The sequence below is a fragment of the Vidua macroura genome, chromosome 3 (assembly GCF_024509145.1).
Source record: "Vidua macroura isolate BioBank_ID:100142 chromosome 3, ASM2450914v1, whole genome shotgun sequence".
In the NCBI taxonomy this organism is placed as follows: Eukaryota; Metazoa; Chordata; class Aves; order Passeriformes; family Viduidae; genus Vidua; species Vidua macroura.
Genome location: NC_071573.1, coordinates 31336521 through 31359472, shown reverse-complemented (window position 1 = coordinate 31359472; position 22952 = coordinate 31336521). Strand labels below are relative to the sequence as shown.

General features: G+C 38.0%; 1 protein-coding gene across 1 annotated transcript in view; it reads left to right on the top strand.

Moving 5' to 3' along the window:
• NVL (nuclear VCP like) overlaps window positions 1-22952 on the top strand; it is a 38928-nt gene that overhangs the window by 4850 nt on the left and 11126 nt on the right. Inside the window, exons 7-19 of the mRNA XM_053972357.1 lie at window positions 1240-1363; window positions 1653-1729; window positions 1977-2111; window positions 3568-3669; window positions 5531-5648; window positions 6131-6275; window positions 8570-8831; window positions 11052-11270; window positions 11830-11934; window positions 12707-12769; window positions 13919-14038; window positions 14724-14823; window positions 22607-22713. Coding sequence (XP_053828332.1) covers window positions 1240-1363; window positions 1653-1729; window positions 1977-2111; window positions 3568-3669; window positions 5531-5648; window positions 6131-6275; window positions 8570-8831; window positions 11052-11270; window positions 11830-11934; window positions 12707-12769; window positions 13919-14038; window positions 14724-14823; window positions 22607-22713 — 1677 coding nt within the window. The remainder of the gene's footprint in view (window positions 1-1239; window positions 1364-1652; window positions 1730-1976; window positions 2112-3567; window positions 3670-5530; window positions 5649-6130; window positions 6276-8569; window positions 8832-11051; window positions 11271-11829; window positions 11935-12706; window positions 12770-13918; window positions 14039-14723; window positions 14824-22606; window positions 22714-22952) is intronic.

Here is a 22952-nt window from a genome sequence, read left to right as displayed (position 1 = left end):
AGTGACCCTGGGGTGCCAGAGCCTTCCCCCAGATTGGGGTGACTCCGGGTGGTGGTAAAGTCTCTCCTCCAACCCGTGCCTTCAAAGAAAGACTCAGTAGTCTTCAGTCGTGTGGTCTCAAGGCAGTTTATTGCATGTTATCTCAAGGCACACAGACTCCCTGACATTGTCCCTGACTCCTTCTCCCTCTGCGTCTCTCTCTGCGTCTCTCTTCGTCTTCTCTGTCTCTGTCTCTGTCCCTGTCTCTCTTCCTCTCTCGAGGGGCTGGTGCCATCTTTTATATCACACATTACGTATTAGATGTTTACAGTTTTTCCCCAATGCTTATTACCTATGTTGAACAGTGACTTTCTACTCTAAACCAATCTGTGAGTGCCAACACCACCAAGAACATGGGGAATAGGAAGAAGAAAGAAGGAGGACAGGGCACGCCCAAATCCCTCCATCTTAGAACCTCTGACCCCCATGTACAAAACTCAGACCCCTCTGTACAAGGCCTAAAACCCCCCTGTACAGCACTCAAAAATCCTACCTTTCACTTTGTGACTACTTCTATTATAATATCTAAACTTTTGTGATTTCTTGTTCTTCCTGCAAGGTTGGTAAATTGTTCCATGGGTCAAACTCAAGACCACAGGGGTTCCTGGCTGCCTGCCAGGGTCTCAGAGGGTTCTGCCCTGGGCCCGGAACATCCAAGAGTGTCTGAGGGACACCTTGGGTTCCGACACTGGGGAAGCTTCTTTTTATTTCTTTTAAAAACAGGAAACTTCTTTTTATTTTTTTTATCCTGTAATAGTCCTTCTCTTGCATGCACTTAACTTGTGTTAGCACTGAATAACATTTTCTTACAGCCTCTTGTGACTTACTAGAAATAAAAAATGTTTCCAATGGAGTAAATACATTCATATAGTTGTATTCATGCCCAAACTGGATTCCTCCATGGCATGTAAATAACTGGTGTCTGATTTGGGTTAGTAGTTTTGAGGGGGTTTGTTTGGTTTTTTTGCTCTGTTGTCTTAACAAAAAAAGTGACAATTGTAATTGAGCCATTTAAAAATAAGGCAAATCCTAAGTACAAAAAAGAGTTTCTCCAAAAAGGTGTAAGTTCCTGCCTTGCTTGTCTTTTTTTATGTAATTTGTGTAAGTTAAACATCATAGACACACATTTTGTTCTTTTTAAGTTTTTGCAGAAGTTGACTTGGAAGGTTTTGTATATATAATTCTGGTTTTATGTCCTAGAAATCAACAGAATTTTCTGTCTTGGAGAGTGAAAGAAAGAAGACCAAGGGCAGGAGAGCAAAAAGAAAGAAAGGAGAATTTCCAGACGTAGATGGAGAAATTGAATCTATGTTACTTAAGAAAGGTGAGAAGTTATTTTTGGTGCGTTACTCCAAACAAAGAGATGGTATTAGACCTTGGAATCTGTTACCAGAGAAGTATTTTCTGATGTGCAGAGAGAAGTGACCCCAGGCAGTTTTTAAAAGAAATTTAACCTTAATGTTGTACTAAAATAATTCTGCAGTCCTGTGTCTACTACTAAAAATAATATTACTCTGTGTGCTTAGTTATTTGTTTAGGCCAAGTACGTTTTGTTCAGTGTTAGCAAATACATTTATACCATGGCTAAATTTGTGTCTTCTCCTCTTTAACAGTGAGAAATAAGGGGTCAGAGCTTTACCACCCTTCAGTGAAGTTTGAGGATGTAGGAGGCAATGATGAAACATTAAAGGTTAGTTAAAATGTGTCATGAAAAATGACAGAGAAGAAATATTGCAGAGTTCATCTGCATGACACTGAGTAAAGCTGCTTATACCAACAGCAACAGCAGGGTTGTTGGTTTTTCTCTAATTAATCTTTCTGTAAGCAGTCATTGAATTCAGATTGTTGAACAGAACTTGGTTTATTTTGCCCTGCCTATAAGCATAGCAAGCACTAATTTCTGCAATTTAAATGGAGATTTCTCTTGTTCTTAACAGGAAATATGCAAGATGCTCCTTCACATCCGTCATCCTGAGGTCTACACCCACTTAGGAGTGGTTCCACCTCGGGGCTTTCTTTTGCATGGGCCACCGGGATGTGGGAAGACACTACTGGCACAGGCAATTGCTGGGGTGAGATGGCTTCACATTTACAGCTTCTTCCTTTTTTGGGTTACTTTTAGAGGGAAAGAGAATGATATTCTTTCAGAAGAGATTAGAGCTTTTCATTTTAGCCATCCTATGATAGTCTGAAATATGTTAATCTTTACTTCCTTTGTTTGAATTCCATCTGAATCTTTACTTGATAGAACCTCATACGTAAAGAGTCATGATGACAAAGTTTTATCTATCATTTAACTGTTCTGGGGCATTCCCAGAACAGAGCAATACAGGCACAGGTATTTTGAGAAGGGTATAAATGAAAGATAATTTTGGTTAAATTTACCATACTGTTTCAAGTCTAGACTCAACCTTACCACCTTTTATGAGGCATTACATTGATTCTGTTGGTTATTAAACAGCTGATTTCTGAATTCCAAAACTGGATCTTGCCTTGCCTGTGTCATATTGATGTTTTCAGAGCACATAACACTACTGGTGTTAATAGTTTGGGGTGATATTGAAGCTGCTGTGCCACTGTTCCTGTTTTGGATATAAATCTAAGGACTTTAAAGGGCTCTCAGTGATAACCGTGGACATTTATTTTTCTTTAATACAGTTGCTCCTTAAATGTTACTGATTTTAACCTTAAATTTAGATGCATGTAAATTACTGACTTTTGACTTTTGTAGTCAGATAAAGAAAAGATATTTATTCCTGAAATGTTGGTTACATGCTTCTGACATTGTTTCAGATGTTTTAATTAAGAAGATTTAGATGTTTTCTTTCTAATATTAGAATATCTTTCTTATTGTAAAATAGAACCCTTTGAATAATTTGATGATATTTAATGCTTCAGTAAATATCTGTGTGCTGGAAGGGTACTACATTTGAGGAAAGAAGCATGTCACAAGTGAAAAACTTGGAGATTAAATAAATTTAATGACTGCTTCTTAAATATTTTTTTTCTTAAATAAGAGATTTTCATTAGTGCTCTTTTAGGCAAATTATCTTCTTTGAGCACCATAGAGTCTCTGGTAGCCTTGAGTTGCATTTTCTTTTATATGTTAAATTAAGGATAGTTTTCTTTTATATGTATTTTCAAGAGCTTGGAATAGGCTGCAACAACCTGTAGCACTACTATGCTACAGTCTATTAAAATTGCAGTTGTGTTTATTTAGTTAGCAGAAAACTTTGAGTGCGAGCTTTACAAATGTCTTACTGTACAATCCTGCACAGATATTTCTGGAACAGGACTCTGGGAACCAAATGTGCTGGGGAATACCTTCCACGCTGCTAAGCAATGCTTTGTTACCCATTTTATAAGTTGGAGGATGCTCCTTATCTTTTTAAAAAATTCCTAAAGATTTAGTCTTGAGTGTGTAATTTGTAGGTTTAAAAGATGTCATACTGAAAAATGTTTGTTCTCAAGGACAGCCAACATTTCGAACCTCTGGATATATCATAAAATGTTCCTTGTTTCTTCCAGGAGCTGGAGCTCCCAATGCTGAAGGTGGCAGCAACAGAGATTGTGTCTGGAGTGTCAGGGGAATCTGAGCAGAAACTGAGAGAGCTGTTTGAGCAGGCTGTGGTAAGACACCCACTGAAAATAGCTCTGTGAATTGTTTGTCTTTTTCTTTATAAAGATTCATACCATTGCTGTGGTTTGAATTTGAGTAAATATGAGTGAATCTTTATCCTGCTACACATGACTTGTCTTCCCTTCTGTGACCAGAATTCCATTGTACTGTCATGATGTCACAGAGTACAAAGCTTACTATTCTGAAGCCTTGACAAAAGATGGTTCAACATAGCAATGTAAAGAGAGCAACATAAATTATTTACATATTTGGATCTGCTTGGCTTGATATGTAAAAAAAAAAATTAAGAACAGTTCATTGTGCTTTTTTGTGACAAGGGGTTTTTGCTAGTTTTGTATGGCATGGAATTTGAGTGAATTGAGAGATTTTAGGCTTTGGCAGTCTAGGTAGAAAGCAGGAAATTTGGAACAAACATGATAAGAGCAGGAGAAAAGTTAAAGTTGAGGTCTTGCTTTGGTGTGACTTCTGGATGTAGTAGGAAGCAAAGAGAATGAGAGGTTGAGATAATTTTAATTTAAAGAAATGCAGATGTTCCTGGTTTTTAGTATGAGGATGATATTTCATTTCATGAGGCCAGTCTTCTGTTCCTGACCTGAGAATGTTCTGGTTTTCTGACTTCATTTCATTTTGCTACTCTCCCCCTAAACTGTTTGTAGGGATTTAAAGTATGCCCCTAAACAGGGCAAAAAGTTGTTTGCAAAGCTGTTTGTTATGTTTCCAGTTCATACTAAATTTTAATTTTTAGAGAGCCTTGTTAAGAAGTTGTTTAGAATAAAATTACATAGGTTATGACAATGAGTTTGTAGAAATTATGTATGTTTTGTATGTGTAGTGATCAAGGGGAGGTTGCTGTAAATACTTTTACAGAAATAACATCTATTGCATAAAATATGTCTAAAATAAAATCTCTTGCCTTTCTGATAGTCTCCTACATTCCCTTAAATAGTTTTCCCTCTTAGTTTTCGTAGCAGTTTTTGTGCAGGGGGAAAGACAATAATAAAGATTCCTCATTATTTGCGTGCTGTGGAATCTGCGCGGCCTTTCCCCCTCGGTCCCAGCGGGAAACGAAATGACCACGAGATGGCGCAGCCGGTGCTGGGAACACCCAGTGCAGCCGGTGAACCGCGCGGGTTTTTTACGTGGGGCTTTTTTGGAACAAGACTCCGGTGTTTTCCTTAAGTATCCCTTTGCACAACTAGTGCTTTTCGGGAATATTAATGATCTTACATCAGCCAAGCACCGTTATATTAGTTACACTAATTATTGATCCATATGATTGTTGGCTTTTTATGAAGTTCATGGAATTTTTATGAAGTTCATGAAACTCACTTGTGTGAGTTTCTCACTGCTCATTTTTACTCTTTGAACGTGGTCGGGCTCTGTAGTAGTCTTGAAGTTCCATGACCACCTACTGCTCCTTTTGTTTCATTCTGTGTGTCAATAATGCTATTCTTGAAATTCCAGAGCTCTAATGTCACTAACAAAACAAACAACAAACCCAACCAGACCTTTCTTGTGTGATTTTCATTTATGGACTTCAGTGAGCAGTCGCAATGTAATATTTAGGGAAAACATAAGGCAACACAGAGGTATATTTAAATTTTAGACACTGTTTAGAGACTGTCTAAAATTTAATATCTCATGCCTTAATTATTCCATAGCTTCAGATCAGTGAAGTTTCATATCTGGTGGCTCTCCAGATTGTCAGCAAGAACAACAGAATTGTTCCAGGACTTGATTATACAGCAGATTTACAGTAAGAGTTAGAGATCAGAAAACCTGAAATATCTCTTTCTTGTAATACACTCTGTCAGTGTGATTTTGTAATTATGAATCTTCCCTGTTCCTTAGTCCAGTGCTCCCTGTGTCCTTTTCATTGATGAGATAGATGCGATCACCCCGAAGAGAGAAGTCGCATCCAAGGACATGGAGCGGAGGATTGTAGCTCAGTTCCTGACTTGTATGGATGGTGAGTTTCAGGAACAGCTGTGCTAAAACCAGATTATAATTATCAGGCTCACTGTCTGCTTCCTTTCAGTACTGACTTGTGCTTACTTTAGAGGAGATATTGTCAATAATTTTTCTTATTTTGACACAGTTTGCCTGAGGAATGGTGGGAAGATCATAATAAATTTGAAGGGGTGTTACTACAATATTTTCACAGTGGTCTGTACAGCATTATGTAAGCCTGTCTGTTCTAGAAACAGAAATAATGGGGGAACCTGTTAAATTAACTAATTATTAATTAATCTGCTAATTTTTAAATTTTTGATTGATTGTGCAAAATACAAGTTTTAGGTAGTAGAGACAGCGATGAACGGCAGTTCAGTCTGACTGATTAGTTTATCTCTGCTGACTGCTATAATGTGCTGCAGAAACAGAGTCCCACAGATAAGGGAACAGAGTTTGGACAGTGAGTATGTGTACTGACTTCCTTCCTTCTTTCCTTAGACTTGAATAATGTGGCTGCCACTACCCAGGTCCTTGTTATTGGAGCAACAAACAGACCTGACTCCCTGGACCCTGCACTGAGGAGAGCTGGGAGATTTGACAGAGAAATTTGTTTAGGGATCCCAGATGAAGGGGCAAGAGAGAAGTATGTGTTGTGAAGTTAAACCTTCTTTTTGATACATTGATAAATAAGAAAATAATGTGTAAGTTAACATACAAATTAAGGAAAAGTACTTCATTGTGTTTAGTTCTGTTTGTACCTGTACACACCTGTGGGTCAGCACACACTGAAAAGTTGCAGAAGACATTAAGTGAGCACCTATTTGTCTTGGTAGCTGTGCCTACATGTGGAGTAATTTCCTTTCTTGTGTGCAGATCTGCTTTTAACATTATGTTAATAACTTTCCTAGTGCCTTAACAGTACAGATGATGGAGTCAAATGTATCTTTCCTCATGTTCAGGAGGTTAACTTTCTGTCTTTGGTGCTCCCAATGTAACTATTAAATTAGGAATGTAAATTAAGTAAAGTCCATTTGTACCTTAAGCAACAGGCCTGGATTCTTCCATTCCTTTCCTCATGGAAATACACCAGTCCAGGCATTAAGCTGAGCTGCAGTCATCCTGTGTTGTGTAACTGCCCCTTTTTACTCCAAAGATCTATGACTTATCAGACTAAGTTAAAAGAAATAAATCAGTTTTTGCATTTTTAATTAAAAAGGAACTGCCACACATTTCCTCAACAGCAAAATACACAGGAAGGGAAGTTTGAAAAACTTACAGCTTATCTTGTTATGGAAAGGAAAGAAAGGTTAAAGGATAAATTTCTTATTCTCAAATAATAATATTTTGAAGTTGAAGAGGCAAACACTTCTGCCTGCAGTATTGCCCACTTTGTGTTGTCAGCACTCAGGCCATTATTCCCCCTAGGGTTTTTAATTTTTTTTCTCTTCCCTCCCTTCTTCCTCCAGATTTACTGCCCTGTAGTAATTGTGTTCCTCTTGGCTGTGGGCAGGACATGCAGATGGTTAGAGGTAGAACTAATGAGTACCTGAGGATAGTTGTGATTCTCTGATAGTTCCTAGGAGCATGTTAAAATTATGATATTCCCAGAAACAGCACAGTGTTGAAGGACAGGAGTTGTGGATGACAGAGCCTTAGTGGCGTGGTGTGGTGTGTAGAGATCGTTCACAGGTTCGAGTGGAGTCACAGGCACTCATGTTATTGTTTGTTTGTATTTGTATTCCTAGAGGTGTAGGCTTACAGGGACTGATGATTTTCTTTTTAAATTCTTCCCTCCTCCTGCTTTCTGGTTTGTTTTGTGGAAAGCATGGTGGTGTTGATTTGTTCCTTTATTTTAAAATGAAAAAGTTGTATAGACCTTATAAGTCCTCACAATGTGCTGATTTACAGGGTGAGTCTTGCTGTAGGCAAGATTTGAACTGCTGAGTTGTGGTTCTGCAGCCTAAAGGGGTGGAGTGAGATGAGAAAGTGTACCTGGAGATCTTGCTTTACCTAGTGTTTTCTTGTGCAAATTCAGAATGAGCCATTTGTAGTCCTGAACTGTTTACACTTCAACTCAATCGATTAACTACAGTTCTTGTCAGACGGGTTAAAAAAATCTTGAGAAACAGGCTGTTATCCCTAATAAAGATTGAAAAGAGATGACAGAACTTGCTAGTGGGGAAGGAAAAAGATGAAATATATAATAATTTTAGAGTTTTGAAGAGTTTAATCACTTGGGTTTTTCATAACTTTTCTGTAGTTACATTATTTGATCTAGAAATAATTTGAACCAGTTTTTATTGGAACTAGGAGTATGTTACTGATCTGAACTTCTTTGGTTTGTGCTGCCTTTTAAAAATATATTCCCAATGAAATTATATTTTGCTGTTGTATTCTTGTATTCTGCTTTCAGTGGTCAGGTAAAGATACTGAAGATTAAACCAGAGCTCCTCACACAGTCTGATTTCATTTGCTTCTTGCAGAACAGCTTGTTGTAGATGTTCTTCAATAAATAAATTTCTAAAAAGTGGCATGGAACAGACATTTGCAGCCTTAGGTTGTTAGGAGTGCAAGGTTAAATTTATCAGTGGATAACTTGTGTGCATCTCCATGGTACACTGAGACCTACCCTGTCAGTTTTTAATATTAGAGTTGAAAGGTGACCTGTAATGCTTAAGTCACCAAAAGTACTGATTAGCAATGCCTGGTTGAGGCTGTTGGTTTTTGTTTAAGAAGTGACAGGAAGTTTATAGCACAGTTCTGTGGGTTTCAGTGTTGGTTACTTCCTACTTGAGCAAAAATTTCCCAATGTGCTACTTCAGTTCATGTGGACTGAAAGAGACATTAAATGCTGTTTGTTTTCATGTGAAGAAAAAAAAAGTAATAGCTTTTTCTCCAGCCTTATATTTTCTTTTTTTTCTTCCCTTCCTTGATTAGAATTCTTCAGACTTTGTGTCGCAAACTGAAGCTCCCGGAGTCGTTTGAATTCCGTCATTTAGCACGGCTGACTCCGGGCTATGTGGGGGCTGATCTGATGGCCCTGTGCCGTGAGGCAGCCATGGGCACAGTCAACAGGGTCCTGATAACATCTGAGGAGCACCACACACGCTCTGGGGGGAGCCCAGCTGAAGGAAGCCCGGAGATAGGAGCAGATATCCTGGAGGAAGAGGGCACCAACCAACCAGAACTTCCACCTAAGGTATGTATTCCTTGAAGCGTGTGTTTTTAACATCTGAAGAGTTGAGCCATTTTGCAGTTATGAAAGTCATTTACTCATAAATTCTCAAACATCCACGGCCAACCTAATATTAAATTTAGATTTAGAAATGGCAGCTTCTAAGGCAGGAGCATAACTGCTAATGACCCATATAATGGGGCTGGAAAAGTGGATCCCAAACCCCAGTCCTCCTAAAAATTATGGTCATGTTTTTATACAAGGTGTGTTTTTTCCCTGGGTTTTTTTGTTTTGTTTGTGCTGTGTTGTTTTGTCTTCTAACGGAGAAGAGTTTCAAAGACTGGGTGTATCTCTCTTCAAAAGTGTTTTGACTGTAACAGAATTTTAAAAGTATCAGACTTGAACTGAGTATTTTGCACCAGCTGTTTGCTGTGCCTTTAGTGAAATGTCTGTGATGATGCCTAGGGCTCTTCCCTGACGTGGTAGAGTTACAGTAAGCCAAAGTCTAGAAATATTTATGCAGCCTTTGTTTGCCTTCCAGCTATGTGATTACTTGAAGTAAATCACACGTGTCTAGTACCTGTAGCAGGTTTGAGTAAGAGAGGAACTGTGAAAGTGCAGCATAACTGGATCTCTGTTGCAGAAGATAGTATTTCAAATGCCAGAATTATTCTCTGGCCTAAGTAACGTGAAGGTTAGTGAAGCGGAACAACTTTATATAGAAATCCTACTTCTCAAAATTTGAAGTCTGTATATACCTTCATTATGTGCAGGCCTCCTAAAGATTTGTCTGGAGATAAGTGGGCTTAAATGCACATTGTGCTCAGTTTCTGTTTTCAGGAGGGCTGTCAAAGAGCAGTGTTGCTGTGATGACAAGAATCAGTATAAAAAGCTGTAGTAAGCCTTTGTATTAGTGTAACATAAGCATGGTGCTTATACCTCCCAGTGCTTCCTGGGGCCTGCTGTAGCCAGAAGAAAGTGGGGAGGGGCAGGTAGTTGCGGGTTTTATCAACATCACCATGATCAAAGGGGTCATTGAGAATGAGGAAGTCGAATCCTAACAAAACCATGTTTTGATAGCTGGCAGGAGGTTGACATAGTCTAATACAGGGTATTGTCATTAAAACCCTTGTATTATGTTTACAATGGAAAAATAAACATACAAAACCTTTAAAAATCGTTCACACAATTAGAGTAAACAAACCCAGTGGTCTTGGCTATTTCAGAGGTTCTCGAAATGGCTCTGTTAAGAGGAGGAGGGAGGACTTAAAAGGAATATCAGGCATTCGAAGCACTTGTATTTCTTTGTGGTCAGTTGTAGAGCTATCCTAGCTGAAATTGATAGGAAGTGATACTTTTTCTTTCTACTCCTGCAGGAAAAACGTTGAAATTTAACAGAGTTTTTACATTTTTCCCCCCTCTATTTTATAATGAAAGTCCTGATACAGTTTTACTTGTAGAGCAGTACCAGTTTGCTTTAATACTGCCTTTCTATATTAGAATGGGAATGCATTTGTGTTGTGAAGATCTAAAGTTCTTTGAGGGAATATTTTCTCAGTTCCCACTATGGAACTGATTGGAGAAATTGGAATGTACCTCCCTTGGTCACTGTGGTCTGCAACATGGGGCAGTGCAGAAAAGCATTACCCTGCATCTCTGTCCTGTTTGCCCAAACTTTATTGGGGCCTGATTGCAGAACCAGGTCTAACCAGGCTGAGGAAATAAGTTGTCTTGAAATTAGATAGGTGTTAAATCAAAGTGTATGTTCTAGAAGTGTGTTATGAGTTTTAACAGTTTATACAGAACTGAATATTCTGCAAATTGTTGGAATTGTGCTATCCAGCAGTTTTTCACTTTCTCTTGAAAGCAGTTTCTTGTTAAAAGCAGAATTAATGCATATAAATAATACATATTTTGGAAATTTCAGCATGGAAATACCTTTCTCCTAGTCAGTGTGGGAGAAGGAGTAGGAAGAACTGGAAGGCAAAATACATGTGCTAGCTCATTTTCTGTAGCATCTAAATCAACATTTTAGGCTCAGCTCAGTGCCTTCAGACCTGTTAAATGTATAAGGAGCTTCCCTGAAATATTTTTATAATTTATAGTAATTTACATATTTTATGTGCATTGTATATAATAATGTGACTGATAGTTGAAGCATGGCTTTGAAAAAGCCCTTAAAATAGTTCTGGAAGTTTAACCCAGTTGCATAATCTTTTTCTCTCCCTTTCCATTTCTGTTAAGGATGAATTGCAGAGACTTTTGGATTTGCTGAAGGAGCAAGCGCCCTTGCCTGAGGAGCAGCTGCAGAAGCTGTGCATTGAGATGAATGATTTTATTGTTGCACTGTCATCAGTGCAACCCTCTGCCAAGAGAGAAGGCTTTGTCACAATCCCTGATGTGACATGGGCAGACATCGGAGCCCTGGAGGATGTTCGGGAGGAGCTGACCATGGCAATATTGGTATGTCCTAACCTTACTTCCAAAGGGCTTTTGCACTCCCTCTGTGCAGGATTAAAAAACCTGTTTGTTTTCAATATTTAAGATATAGGGGTATTTTGCAATACCTTTATTTAAAACAGTCAAGCTCGTATAATTTACTTCAGAATTTGTTTCAAGTCTGGTGTTTGTATTTAATATTTCGCTTTTCATATTCATGCTTTCAGTGTGTTTGTATTGCTCAATCTTTAAGTATTCTAGAAGTTGTGTACCAATAACCTTGGTTATGCAACTACCACACGAAGAACTGGGGACTACTTAGCTGGAAGCTTAGCAATCTTGAACATTAACACCTTTAGGTAACTGGTGAATAAAATCTTTGCCTCTGAATAAGGATATTTCTCCCATTTAGGGGTAGTTAGCAGTGCAAGATACTAAGTTGCTGATTGAATCTTTATTCTTTTAGTGTATTAAAAATTGGCATACAGAGCTTGCTATGAATGATTTTTCATTCAGCTGTAACTAAAATGAAAAGTTTCATGTTTTCTTTATGCCAGAAATAACAATGATAATTTCTTTTTAGGCACCTGTGCGAAACCCGGCGCAGTTTAAAGCTCTGGGCCTGACTACTCCAGCTGGTGTCCTGCTTGCAGGGCCTCCAGGGTGTGGCAAAACACTGTTAGCTAAGGTAATGCATTTTCTAAACTTCATTAAAAACACTGGAGAATCCTCTTGAAATGGATGTTTTTGTAGGATGAGTCTGGATCATAGTGCAAGAAGTTGGCCTTTTGCACCACATTTCATCAGAAAACTAAATTTGGCCTTTGTGCTGAAGTGATTTGATTTTTCTTGCATAAGGTTATAACTCTGCTTGAATGGAAAGGGAATTCCTGCAAAACCTGAAGGAATGAACTTGATTAAGGAAGAAGTAGCAAAGATGAGAAGAAATTCTGCTGGATAACCACTCTATGGAATATTTTACTGTAACTAAATTATGTGTTTGGGAGTACTCTGCAACTCTTACTGAAAATACTTTGTTTTGCTTCTTGAGCATTTCAGTTCTCAGCACATCTCCACGTAAATGCAGATAATTGTGCAAATTTCAGATTGTTTCTCATTTTGTCTTCAGGTGCTCTTATGGAGTTGAATATCTCTTTAATTCCCATAGTTACTGGACATTCTTCAGCTGGTGTGGGGGGTGGGGTGTGAATCTGGAGCTGCCTTATCAGAGAGAGACAATACATTGCTAAATTCCCCGCTCCCCTCCCACTCCTAATTGCATATAATTATACTTTGTACTGCTTTCTATATTTTGCAAACAGTTGCTAACTGTATGTTCCTCCCCTTATATTTGTTTATCACTCCATGGACAGAACCCAAGCAGACATGATAAATGTGTGGGATTTTATATATATATATATATATATATATATATATATCTGGCTTTACCTTTTCTACAGGCCGTGGCAAATGAGTCTGGACTGAACTTCATATCTGTGAAAGGTCCTGAGCTGCTAAATATGGTATGTGCTAATCATGGGGCTTTTGTTATTTATTTTTTGTTTGGACATTCTTGTCCAAAATGTGGGGCAAGCAAAATTCCTGATAATTACACAACTGGTACTGGTGCAGCTGAAGTTGCCTTATTTAACCTCTCCTTAAAGGTTTTAGCAGTGGAGTTGTTCATGTGAAAAGAAAAAAATCACCTGTGTAGCTTAAATATTTATCTTAGTTTAAATTACGTGGCAGGTAACCCTTCTTGACTTGAAGCTGGGTTTCTAAGTGACCAGCTACATACATCACTGCTTTTCTGTAGCATGGAGATTTTAAATGTCAACAGATAAAAGTGCTGTAGTTCAAATTTTCAAAGCACTGAACTTAGAAGTGCTGTGATATAACTTCAGTCCCTTTCAGAGTCAAGAGAATGTGTTGAACTGAGCAAGGTGGCTGCAGCTCCCATGTGGTGGGGCCATTGTCAGTAATGTGGAAGCTGAAACCCACATACTGGATATGATTGATCTCTTCCCAAACATTTTTATATGTCTACTTCAAGTACTGATACAGACAGGTATCAGTAATATTATGTTAATGAGGAGCCCAACTTCCTTGTGGAATACAGAGAAAATGGTTGGTTGTGGTTCAGAGACTGTGTTAACATATAAATTGTATCAAAACGTATTTGTTTGGAAAAAAATTAAGTGTTTGCATTTACAACTTCACAGCCCCTGTTCCTACAATTCAGCATTCAAAGTGAAATTCTGGCTGACTTTTCAGTTCCCAACCACCAAGCCCCTGTCTTCAGGCAACAACTCTATGAACTTCAGATGTTCATTTTGTTCACATTGCTCACTGGGTTTGTTTATGAACAGCTGAACAACAGGGTCTTTAATTAAGACTGTATTTGTTAATTCTCATCACCAAAATGATGGCAAGTTAGAGTTCTTGCCCAGAAAAAAGGAATTCTGTTAAACTCTGAATGTACTGCAAATTGTCAAAGTCAACTAGTGACAGTACCCGTGTAAATCATGATCAGTAAGGAAACAGAGATAAGAGACTTGTCAGAAAAAAACAGATTACTAGGTTGCATTTCTCCCTTGCAAAGTACCTTAAATAGTGTTTAAAAATACTGATTTTTTTTTCCAAGCAAAATGCTTTGTCTCTTATTTTTTCAGTATGTGGGTGAAAGTGAACGTGCTGTACGTCAGGTGTTCCAGCGTGCCAGGAATTCAGCCCCCTGTGTTATATTCTTCGATGAAGTTGATGCTTTGTGCCCACGGAGGTCTGACCGTGAAGTGAGTCTGCCTTGAGATATCAGCACAAATCAATACTCTCAGTTACAACTTTTGGGACATTGCAGGCAACAGAAATACCCAGTAGGGTATCTTCCAAGAAAAGCAATCCGCTAGGCTTTTATTTGAGGGAAATATGTTGGTCAAGTTTTATAAAGCTTAATACTTTTTTTCATATGCATATATAAAAAAATATCCAGAGAAATTCAGGTTAAGTTACTAAGTTTGGTTATAGGATGTCACTACTATGGAATTACTATTTACCTCTCAGTAGCTCACCTGCTTAAAATGTTGTTTCAGAGGTTTCAATATTTAAGAACCCTTTTCCCTCAAAAAACTGAATATTGAGAAATTTTGTTTCTTGTTGAGGTAGATATCAGAAAAACTAGTACAAATATTTATATGTACTCCTTCAAGTGAATCCTTTAGTTCTGATGGGCAAGAAAAGGTTTGCCACATGTAAAAATACATGGGAAGTGTGTAGATAGCATGAATTTGGGATGGAGATGTACTAAGAGTATGAGAGAAGGAATCCACAATGCAGCTACATTGAAAGTGTGAAAAAGAAATTTTTTCTTTGAGTAATATTTCAGTGCAGGGAGTTAGTAGATCTTTTGTTTCTTTTACCTTGAAATATTCATGTTCCCAGTGTTTCTTTGATTTTGTTGACAAATTTCTCCTTCCAAAGTCAGGAGCCAGTGTGCGGGTAGTGAACCAGCTCCTCACCGAGATGGATGGGCTGGAGAATCGGCAGCAGGTTTTCATTATGGCTGCCACAAACAGGCCAGGTAAGGACCCAGAAGTCAGAAACAAGAAATCAGACGTCCTTGGTTCTCCTTTAACAAAGTCATGTGTTCCTAAATATTTGAATTCTGTAACGAATCCTGTTCTTTACTTAAAATTACAGTATCTGCTTAAATCCAAAGCTTTTCTGATCAGTTAATCTGTTCCATGTTCATGTGGTATTGTGAGATAAAGCAATCTCTTTAAAATGTGTTTCACTTAGCACCTGGTATCATTGCTGTTAAAATGCTTTGAAAGACCTTTGACTGCTGTGGATTATCTCCTTGCAATGTAGAAGCAGAAAAGAGACCTAAAAAGTTTTTTTTTTTCCCCTGCTTAAATTGATTTTCTATCCAAAGCAGCCTTATAGTTTTCTGCTATCTTTTTTTTTTTTTTTTCCTTGCCTTAAGACATCTGTCTCATGTTAAGTCATTTTTCCATTTGCTTATCTTTTGCTTCCTGGGCTCTGTGTTCCACACTAGACTCTGTTTGGAATGGTTACTCTTCTGTTTCTTCATGTTCTATCCAGCTTGGATATGAACAGCTGTCTTTGCTCCCTCGCTGGATCTTCAGCTTTTGGCAGCTCTTGCAATTCCCACAGCACCTTCTCAGTTAATAAGCTAAACACTGATGTCTGCTTTACAAACATCGTATGTTTTACAGGCAACTTTCTATCTCTGTTTTTGGGTTTGTTTTGTATTATGGACAAGCCATGTTTTTTTTATACATAGCAAGAAACTTGTTTTTCCTGAATTTGAATTCCATGTAGAAGCTGTGGGTTGTAGATAAAGGAATTTGTTGTCAATTTAGGAAGAAACAAGTGTGAAGGTATTGCACTTCCTCAGTTAGGATTATTTTTCTGAATATTGCAAATGAAATTAAATACAGGGTTACAAGTCTGTCTTGGTAAAACCATACTGCTGTGGGTACCAGAATTCTGGAAGGAACCTTTGCACCTAGAACGGGTATTTGGCAAATTCCTACTTACAGTGAGACACAGTTATTTCTTACCTGCATGTATTAAAGATAAGATGTAGTTTTGCTGAGAAATGGCTTAACAGGAAAAATAGTAGCATGGCTGTTTTGGATATAATTTGGAAGATGGGAAAGTTAAAATACTTCATATTGCTTGTGTTCTATAAATTAAGGAAAATTTGGTCTGAAATAATCTATAATAGGCAACTATTAGGTGGGGTTTTTTTTTACCAAAAAAGCTCAAAGCTTCAAAGATTTGGAGGAAGATCTTCCTATGTCTCAAATTCTTTGCACCATGACAGACTTTTAAGCCTTTCACGTGGTGAAGTATGAGCAGTAGGGGCTCAAATCTCTACCTGCTTATACAAATTCTTTGACTTAAAGTGGCAGGTTTTCCTGGCATGAGCTATCTAATGCAATGCAGAATAGAAAATAAGTTTATGCTGTGTATAGATGCAGTTGGATGTACCAAGAGTGTTGGTGGGAGTGTCATCAAATTGCCTTAGCAAAGAGATCTCTCCCTAAATTAGTTGTGCTACTGCAAGCATTTGTATCAAGCAGCCCTATTTGGAAGTGTTTCTCAAGGGCTTCATATCTAATTACTGACTTGTCATTATCTCTGACTCGTAGCTTGGGCTGGGAATTCCAGCACTTTTGAAGTGAGGACACATCCAGCTGTACTTCCTGCAGTGCCTCCTCAGCCGGTTGGGCAGGGGGCCGATCCTTTTTTGGGCTGCTCTGTGTCACTGGTATGAGCTAAGGATTCCTCTCATGGAGGTAGCTGAGTGCAAGCACTCTAGCAGCTTCACCAGGGCCAGCTTAGGGTAAATATTGCTCAGGTGTTAATTTCAAAATATAAATATGTGTGGCAGGTTTGTCCTAATTCCTTGATTTAGATATACACTGATTCTGTGCTTGCTTACAGGTCTGATTTTCATGCATATGTGAAACAGACACCTGTTCAATTGTTAATTCCCCTCTCTATAAGCCTTATATGAGGTACATTTTTAGCCTTATGTGGTTAGAAAGTACCTCTGGAATAGCTTGGGGATATTTTTTTTCCCCTTCAGTTTTAAAAAGTCACTATTGCCTTTTTCAGCTGCAGTGTCAGATCTACTGTTTGACCATACAGGAATAGTTTAAATTACAAAACTTTACCAAATAATGAAGTTTGGGCTTATATTTGAGGGCAGCTGGGAAATGTGTAAGGCATGAAATCAGCAGCGTATTATTAGTCAGTGACATTGGTGAAAAAAGGGGATTTGAGATAAAAATGCCAAATGTAAAGAAAATACAAAGGCAGGGATATCAAATACAATTAATTTCTATTTATTGAATTTGTAGATGAATTCATATCCTTCACTTTGGTGATTTTATCTTGATAAAGATACAAGGAGTTATTTTGCCAACATTAATAAAATTATTTTTTTCAGCTGGAAGGTGCCATTTGGATAGGATAGACATCTTGCTTCAGAAGGACTGTGCATATGAATAACATTTTGGGAAGGCTTAGACCATAAGTTTTTCCTGTGATACTTGCATTTGTCAGTATGAGGAAAAAAATTTCATCAGAACAATTTCTGCTGAAGTTGTGGTTAAGTTGGGGAAACTGATGTTTCTCTCCTGTAGTTTATTCACTGTTCATGGGGCCTAGGAGGAGGCAGTATTCACCAAATGAGGTTTTGCTGAGGTGTGGTCTGGGTATTTGAAAGGAGCACACTGCAGGCAGAGAGCGGTGAAGCCTGTGCTAATAAAGCACACTCTTAACCACCTTAAGAATGCAAAGTCCAAGCAGAGACCTGTTGGACAGGCATAGCTTAGACTGGCTACTATATTGAAGTACTTCCCCCAAACAATTAAAGTTGTGGTGCCCAAAAAGGTTTTTAAATCTTTGTAAGAAAGATTTTTCTATCATAGTTGTGGTGAGTAGAGGTGCTGCTGGGGAGGGGAGTCGTGTAATGTAAATCTAAATAATATATGTGTGCCAGCAGAACTTCTGCAGTCTTCTTCCACTGAGCCAGTGCTGTGAAGTGTGAGATCTCATGGTTTTTAATCCATGTTAATATAATTTATTGGGAGTGAAAATGGCTTTTCAAGGTGGTTTTTTTTTTAGAGTGATTATATATGTGGTAGCTTTGAGAGTTGGTTGCTGGTACTGTTCATGACTGTTGTGTTTGCTGTCAGCATTGTAGCCTGAAATCATTGTTCAATAGGAAGAGTCTTCTCTCATAAGTTATTATTACTGTTGTTTTATTACTATTGTTATTGCTATTATTATTATTATTGTTATTATTGTTTAGGAGTAGTTGCAGTTAGGATAGCAGTGGCTCAACCACTTTTGGCATCTCAAGGTATGTTCCTGGCACAATTGTTCCAGAGAGGTGTTGGCACCTGGGACAAAGTATTACTGTGAAATGGTGGTGGTTTATACCCCATGGCTGAAAACTGCCAAATTCTCTTTTATATAGCCTTTAAACACTTGGAAGGCTTTAACTCCCATTTTGGCAAAAGGGTAGGCACAATAGATTGGTTCCCTTTTTTAGCATCTGCAATCTGCAAGTGGTAATTCTTATGCTGGCAGTGCTGAAAAAAGCGTTTGATGTGCCCTAAAAAGCAGGATATTTGAATGTTTTTTGCACTCAATGACTTTGAATATCCTTTGCAGATATTTCTTGACACCTTCTAAATTAGCAGGGATGCAGTATTCCCAACTCAATCTCTTTCCACCTAAATGCAGAGTCAATGTCAGACTTTGTCTGAAGAGGATTAAACTTTTAAAGCACTCAGTATCATTAGCAAGAGAGGGGGAAAAAATAGAGGCAGAAATGTCTTGTCTTGTCTTGTTAGCACCTTTATGAGTCAGAATAATTAAATTATTTTCCAGCCTACTTCCTTACCCAAATTCAAGAGTAAATACTACACAACTGCCAAACACTATTGTTGAATGAATCTGTAATTTCCCACCACTTTCTAGCTACCAGTCTGAATTTCAGGATGGGATACTGCTCCTTTCTGCTCTCCTCTTACTTCCCCGGGCTTTGAACATTTATATACTCCTTAGAGAAATGCTGACCAAGGCATCAGCAGCATTTGCCCTGGGATCTAGGGAACTGTGTGTCACGTGAGGAAACAGACAAGACAGTGGTTTAAAATTGGTTATGAATTTTGATGATATCTTGCTTTTGTTCATGGTCTCTTTCTCTACTTTCTTAAATTAATTCTTGCAAAATTCCTCTTTTGATGTTACCTTTGAGCACAATCCTAGTTTCAGTGAGTTCTATTTTTGTTGGCAAGTTTATTTTCATTTTTTTAGAGCTATTCACCTGAACCACATGTTTTGAAACACAATAAAAAAAATAATCACCAGTATTTAACAATAGTTACAGTTTGGGTTTGGGCATTGTTTATGTTTTTACCTGTTTATACATGTTGCTGAATTAAAGGCAAGATAAGATCTAAGAAAAGCACTTCATACGTGAGGCATGGAAAAATTTCTTTCATAATAGTTCTAATTCACACAAATTATATTTCTGCATTTCAGCAGCCCTTGAGTGTAGTGACTCTTTCACAGGAACTTCAGTTAAGTGCAGCATTCACCTGGAGTCTCAGAACTTTAGGGATTCTGAGCCTGCCTTTCGGAACATCACAAATGGGAGGGCCTAGATCCTGTGTATCCAAATATATTTTTAAAAGCTGGAGTGAGAGTGTGGGAGAAGTTTGATGGACTCACACAACAGCTGTCGTTGCTAGTATGCGCTGACCTTCTGTAAATGTGCTTGGCTCCTGTACAGTTGAGATAAGACATAAATAATCAACTAGAGATGAATGTGGGACTAAGAGATTCTACTACAGAACAATAGAATGTCACTGTAGAGGAATTCATGCACAGATATTTTCAATGGAATGTAGTAATTCTGTAAGAATTTGCAGTAGTTTGAACAGCAGTGTAGTAAACTGAAATGTGACTTCATTCTCTAGAGCCTAGTGCCTGTTTGAACCCTCAAAAACAGAGCAAGGAATGGATGTACTGTAAATATCGTCTCATGTAATTTTGTCAGATTATTTGGAAAATTATTCTGTTGTCTTCTGATGACATTCAATGCCATTAACCACCTCAGAAAGGCAGGAAATTATTAACATTTCTCCCAGCAGAAATATATTCTGTCTGTGAGACAACTGCTTGGAAAAGGGGTGCTGTGTTTCATCACATTTCCATACTTCACTTTCCTTCCAACTTGAAGGATAATAATAGGCTTTGAAAGAGGTATCTGCAATAACTACCTTAATTTCATTAAAATGGTAAATGTATCTAAAATGAGTTGACTCTCTTCTGTTTAGATAAGTTTTAAGATAATAGATATTGAGAGGATGTTCTGATTTACCAGTGTGGAATGCTTTGAAATCCCTTAAAGGGGTACCTTATTCAGTTCTTTTAAATGGATATGAAGTGCATCTAATGAGTGAGTTTGTCCAATGAGTAAATATTAATTTTCTGGGTTATGTGACTTGAGTTTTCAAGAAATTCAGGCCCAGGTCTGAACCAGAAGAATGAAATGAGTTGATTCATAAGGAGATGAGGAGTGTAGATCTGTGTTTCAGTCTTTGGTGTGGTCTTGTTGGTGTAAACTACCATTACTGCAGCTTATCTAGTTCTGTCAGTTGTGGTAACTTTTTGAATGCAGGCAGTGTGATAATTTCCATACAAAAAGATAAATGCAACTTCAGACCACATTGCTGTCTTCATATTGTTGGACAAATAGCAAGTACCATGTTAGCGTGCAAAACAGAAACAATATTTTCCATAGCAAGCTTCATATTTTCAAATATTATTTAATACTTTATTTTTGGAATGTTAGAATAGGGAAATCAGCAAGTGCCTGGTGTTGTAATGCAGGCCCTCTTGAGAGTATTTGTTTTGATGTTTGTAACAGGTCCTTTGAGTGAACTTTGTCATCTCCTACTAGTAATGTGACAAGGAACACAAAAACAGGAAAGTGCACTTGTGTCAAAAGGAAGACAAAATGTCATCTGGAACGATGCACAGATGTATAAGTAACATGTTTTTGTCTGTGCCTGCCATGGCAGGATTCTGTTTAACCCTTGTTTCATCTGGTCTGGATTAAATTAATATATTAATATAATTCCTTTTTTTTCCCCCGCTCACCATTCTCATTGCATTAGCATCTGCATTTTTCTTCCATAGATGTTTCTGCCCATGACTGCTGTATCCTAGGGGGGAAAAAAGCTTAACAGAGTTGTCCTTTAAGCATAACTGAGAGAGCAACTTGAACAATACCATGAGCATCTTTAAAAAATGGATCAAGACCATACTGTGGTAGGATCAGGTAGTTCAAATGTTGACAGAGTTAAGCAAGCTTTTTTAATTTGCAAAAAAGCGGTAGTTTAACTTCCCTGCTGCTGTTTTAGGGCTTGGGTGGTGTCTGTTATCTTTAAAACATCTGTACAATAAAGATTAGCAGCTTCACTTTCTCCAGTCCTTCACCTTTAATGTACAGGAATGCAATAGTTTGTGAGCTCTGTTTTGTCAGGAGGGCAGAGCCAATGCAGGGTATTGGCAGCTTCATTGGGAGGCCTTGATAATTTCCAGCTTTGGACTTAGATGGAACTATCAACTGTCACTTTTGGGAGAGGTTCTTGCAGTAGCTACCTCACACATTCATATAATTTATATACTTTTAAATAGTCTGTTCTAGTAAAAAAGTATAGATTTCTTTATATCTTCTGTGAGTGTTTCTGTGCCTTTGCTGCTCACATTACTGGGGCATGTAGGATATCAGAGAGTCACAGAATCATTTAGGTTGGAAAAGACCTCAAAGGTCATGGAGTCCACCTGCTAACCCAGCACTGCCAAATCCACCACTAAACCATGTCCCCAAGTGCCACATCTACAGGTCTTTTTAGTACCTCCAGGGATTCCTTAGTGAAACAGAGCAATTAATACCATTATTGGGTTTTGGTAGAGGGGGAAATAGGGCATCAAGAAGCATTGAGAAACATCAGGCAGGCAGTTTGTGCTGAAATACAGACAGGAATTGAGGCCTTTTCCAGGTTATATGCCCATCTGTAGCTCTTGTTATACCAATAGTCAGTATTTATATCCTGACTGACTTTGTGTACATTTGGTATCATAGCCTGTGGTGCTAAAAGGCAGCTACACATTTCTGTTACACTTAAGCTTTGGATGGTTTTCTAGAAACATTTGTGATAATTTTTGTTTTCTTACTTCTCCACACTTAATAAATCTGGAGTCTGTAGTTCTCCTTGGGAAACAAATTCTCTACTTTGCAGCTATCTTTGGTATTTTCCTGGGTTTCCTGTTTTACCATTCATGTAACCATTATGTAGTAGAAATACAAATGACCAATAAAATTAAATTTGCATATGGATGGTTGTGATTGGCCCTGTGTGCTTGTTATGCTTGACTTATTGTCCCTTTGGGTAGAGTTCCTTCCAGTAGAAGAAACTGCTAATAATTAGTGTGGAATTCCTCAGCAAAAATGTTCTAATTCTGTATTGCCAAACATAGAGTTGTCTTCTTATCTGAAGAGATGAAACTGGTATTTATGAGCCATCATTGATCAGACGTGGCTTAATTTTACTGGGTGTTAGAGACTTGTTGACAAAAATGAAACTTTTTTAATCAGCTCCTTTAATGCTCAGAGCTTCAGTCATGGCACAAATGCTTCTTTGAGTCTTGGTACAAATATGCATGTATTCCTTCTCATGTGCAGATGTTCCTAAGGGTGTATCTCATTTCTGGATTAATTCTTTTCTATTTTTCCTCTCCCTAAGATATAATTGACCCAGCTATCCTGCGTCCTGGTAGGCTGGATAAAACACTCTATGTGGGTTTGCCACCACCTGAAGATCGACTTGCTATTTTAAAGACCATCACCAAAGTGAGTATTTGGAAATATATCCTTAATCTTGAAGCTTGGTGGAATTATGTTAGACAAATTAAATGTTACAAAGAATTGCAGGATCCTGTCTCATTAAACACTTTCAGCTTTTCAGTGAGGTCATAAAAATAATCCCTCAGCCCATCTGCTGTTAAATTTGCTCTGGGACTGCAAGGGGCTGATGAATGTTGAGTAAAGCAAACCTGTTAAACATAGAAGTTGTTGACTTTATAGTCACA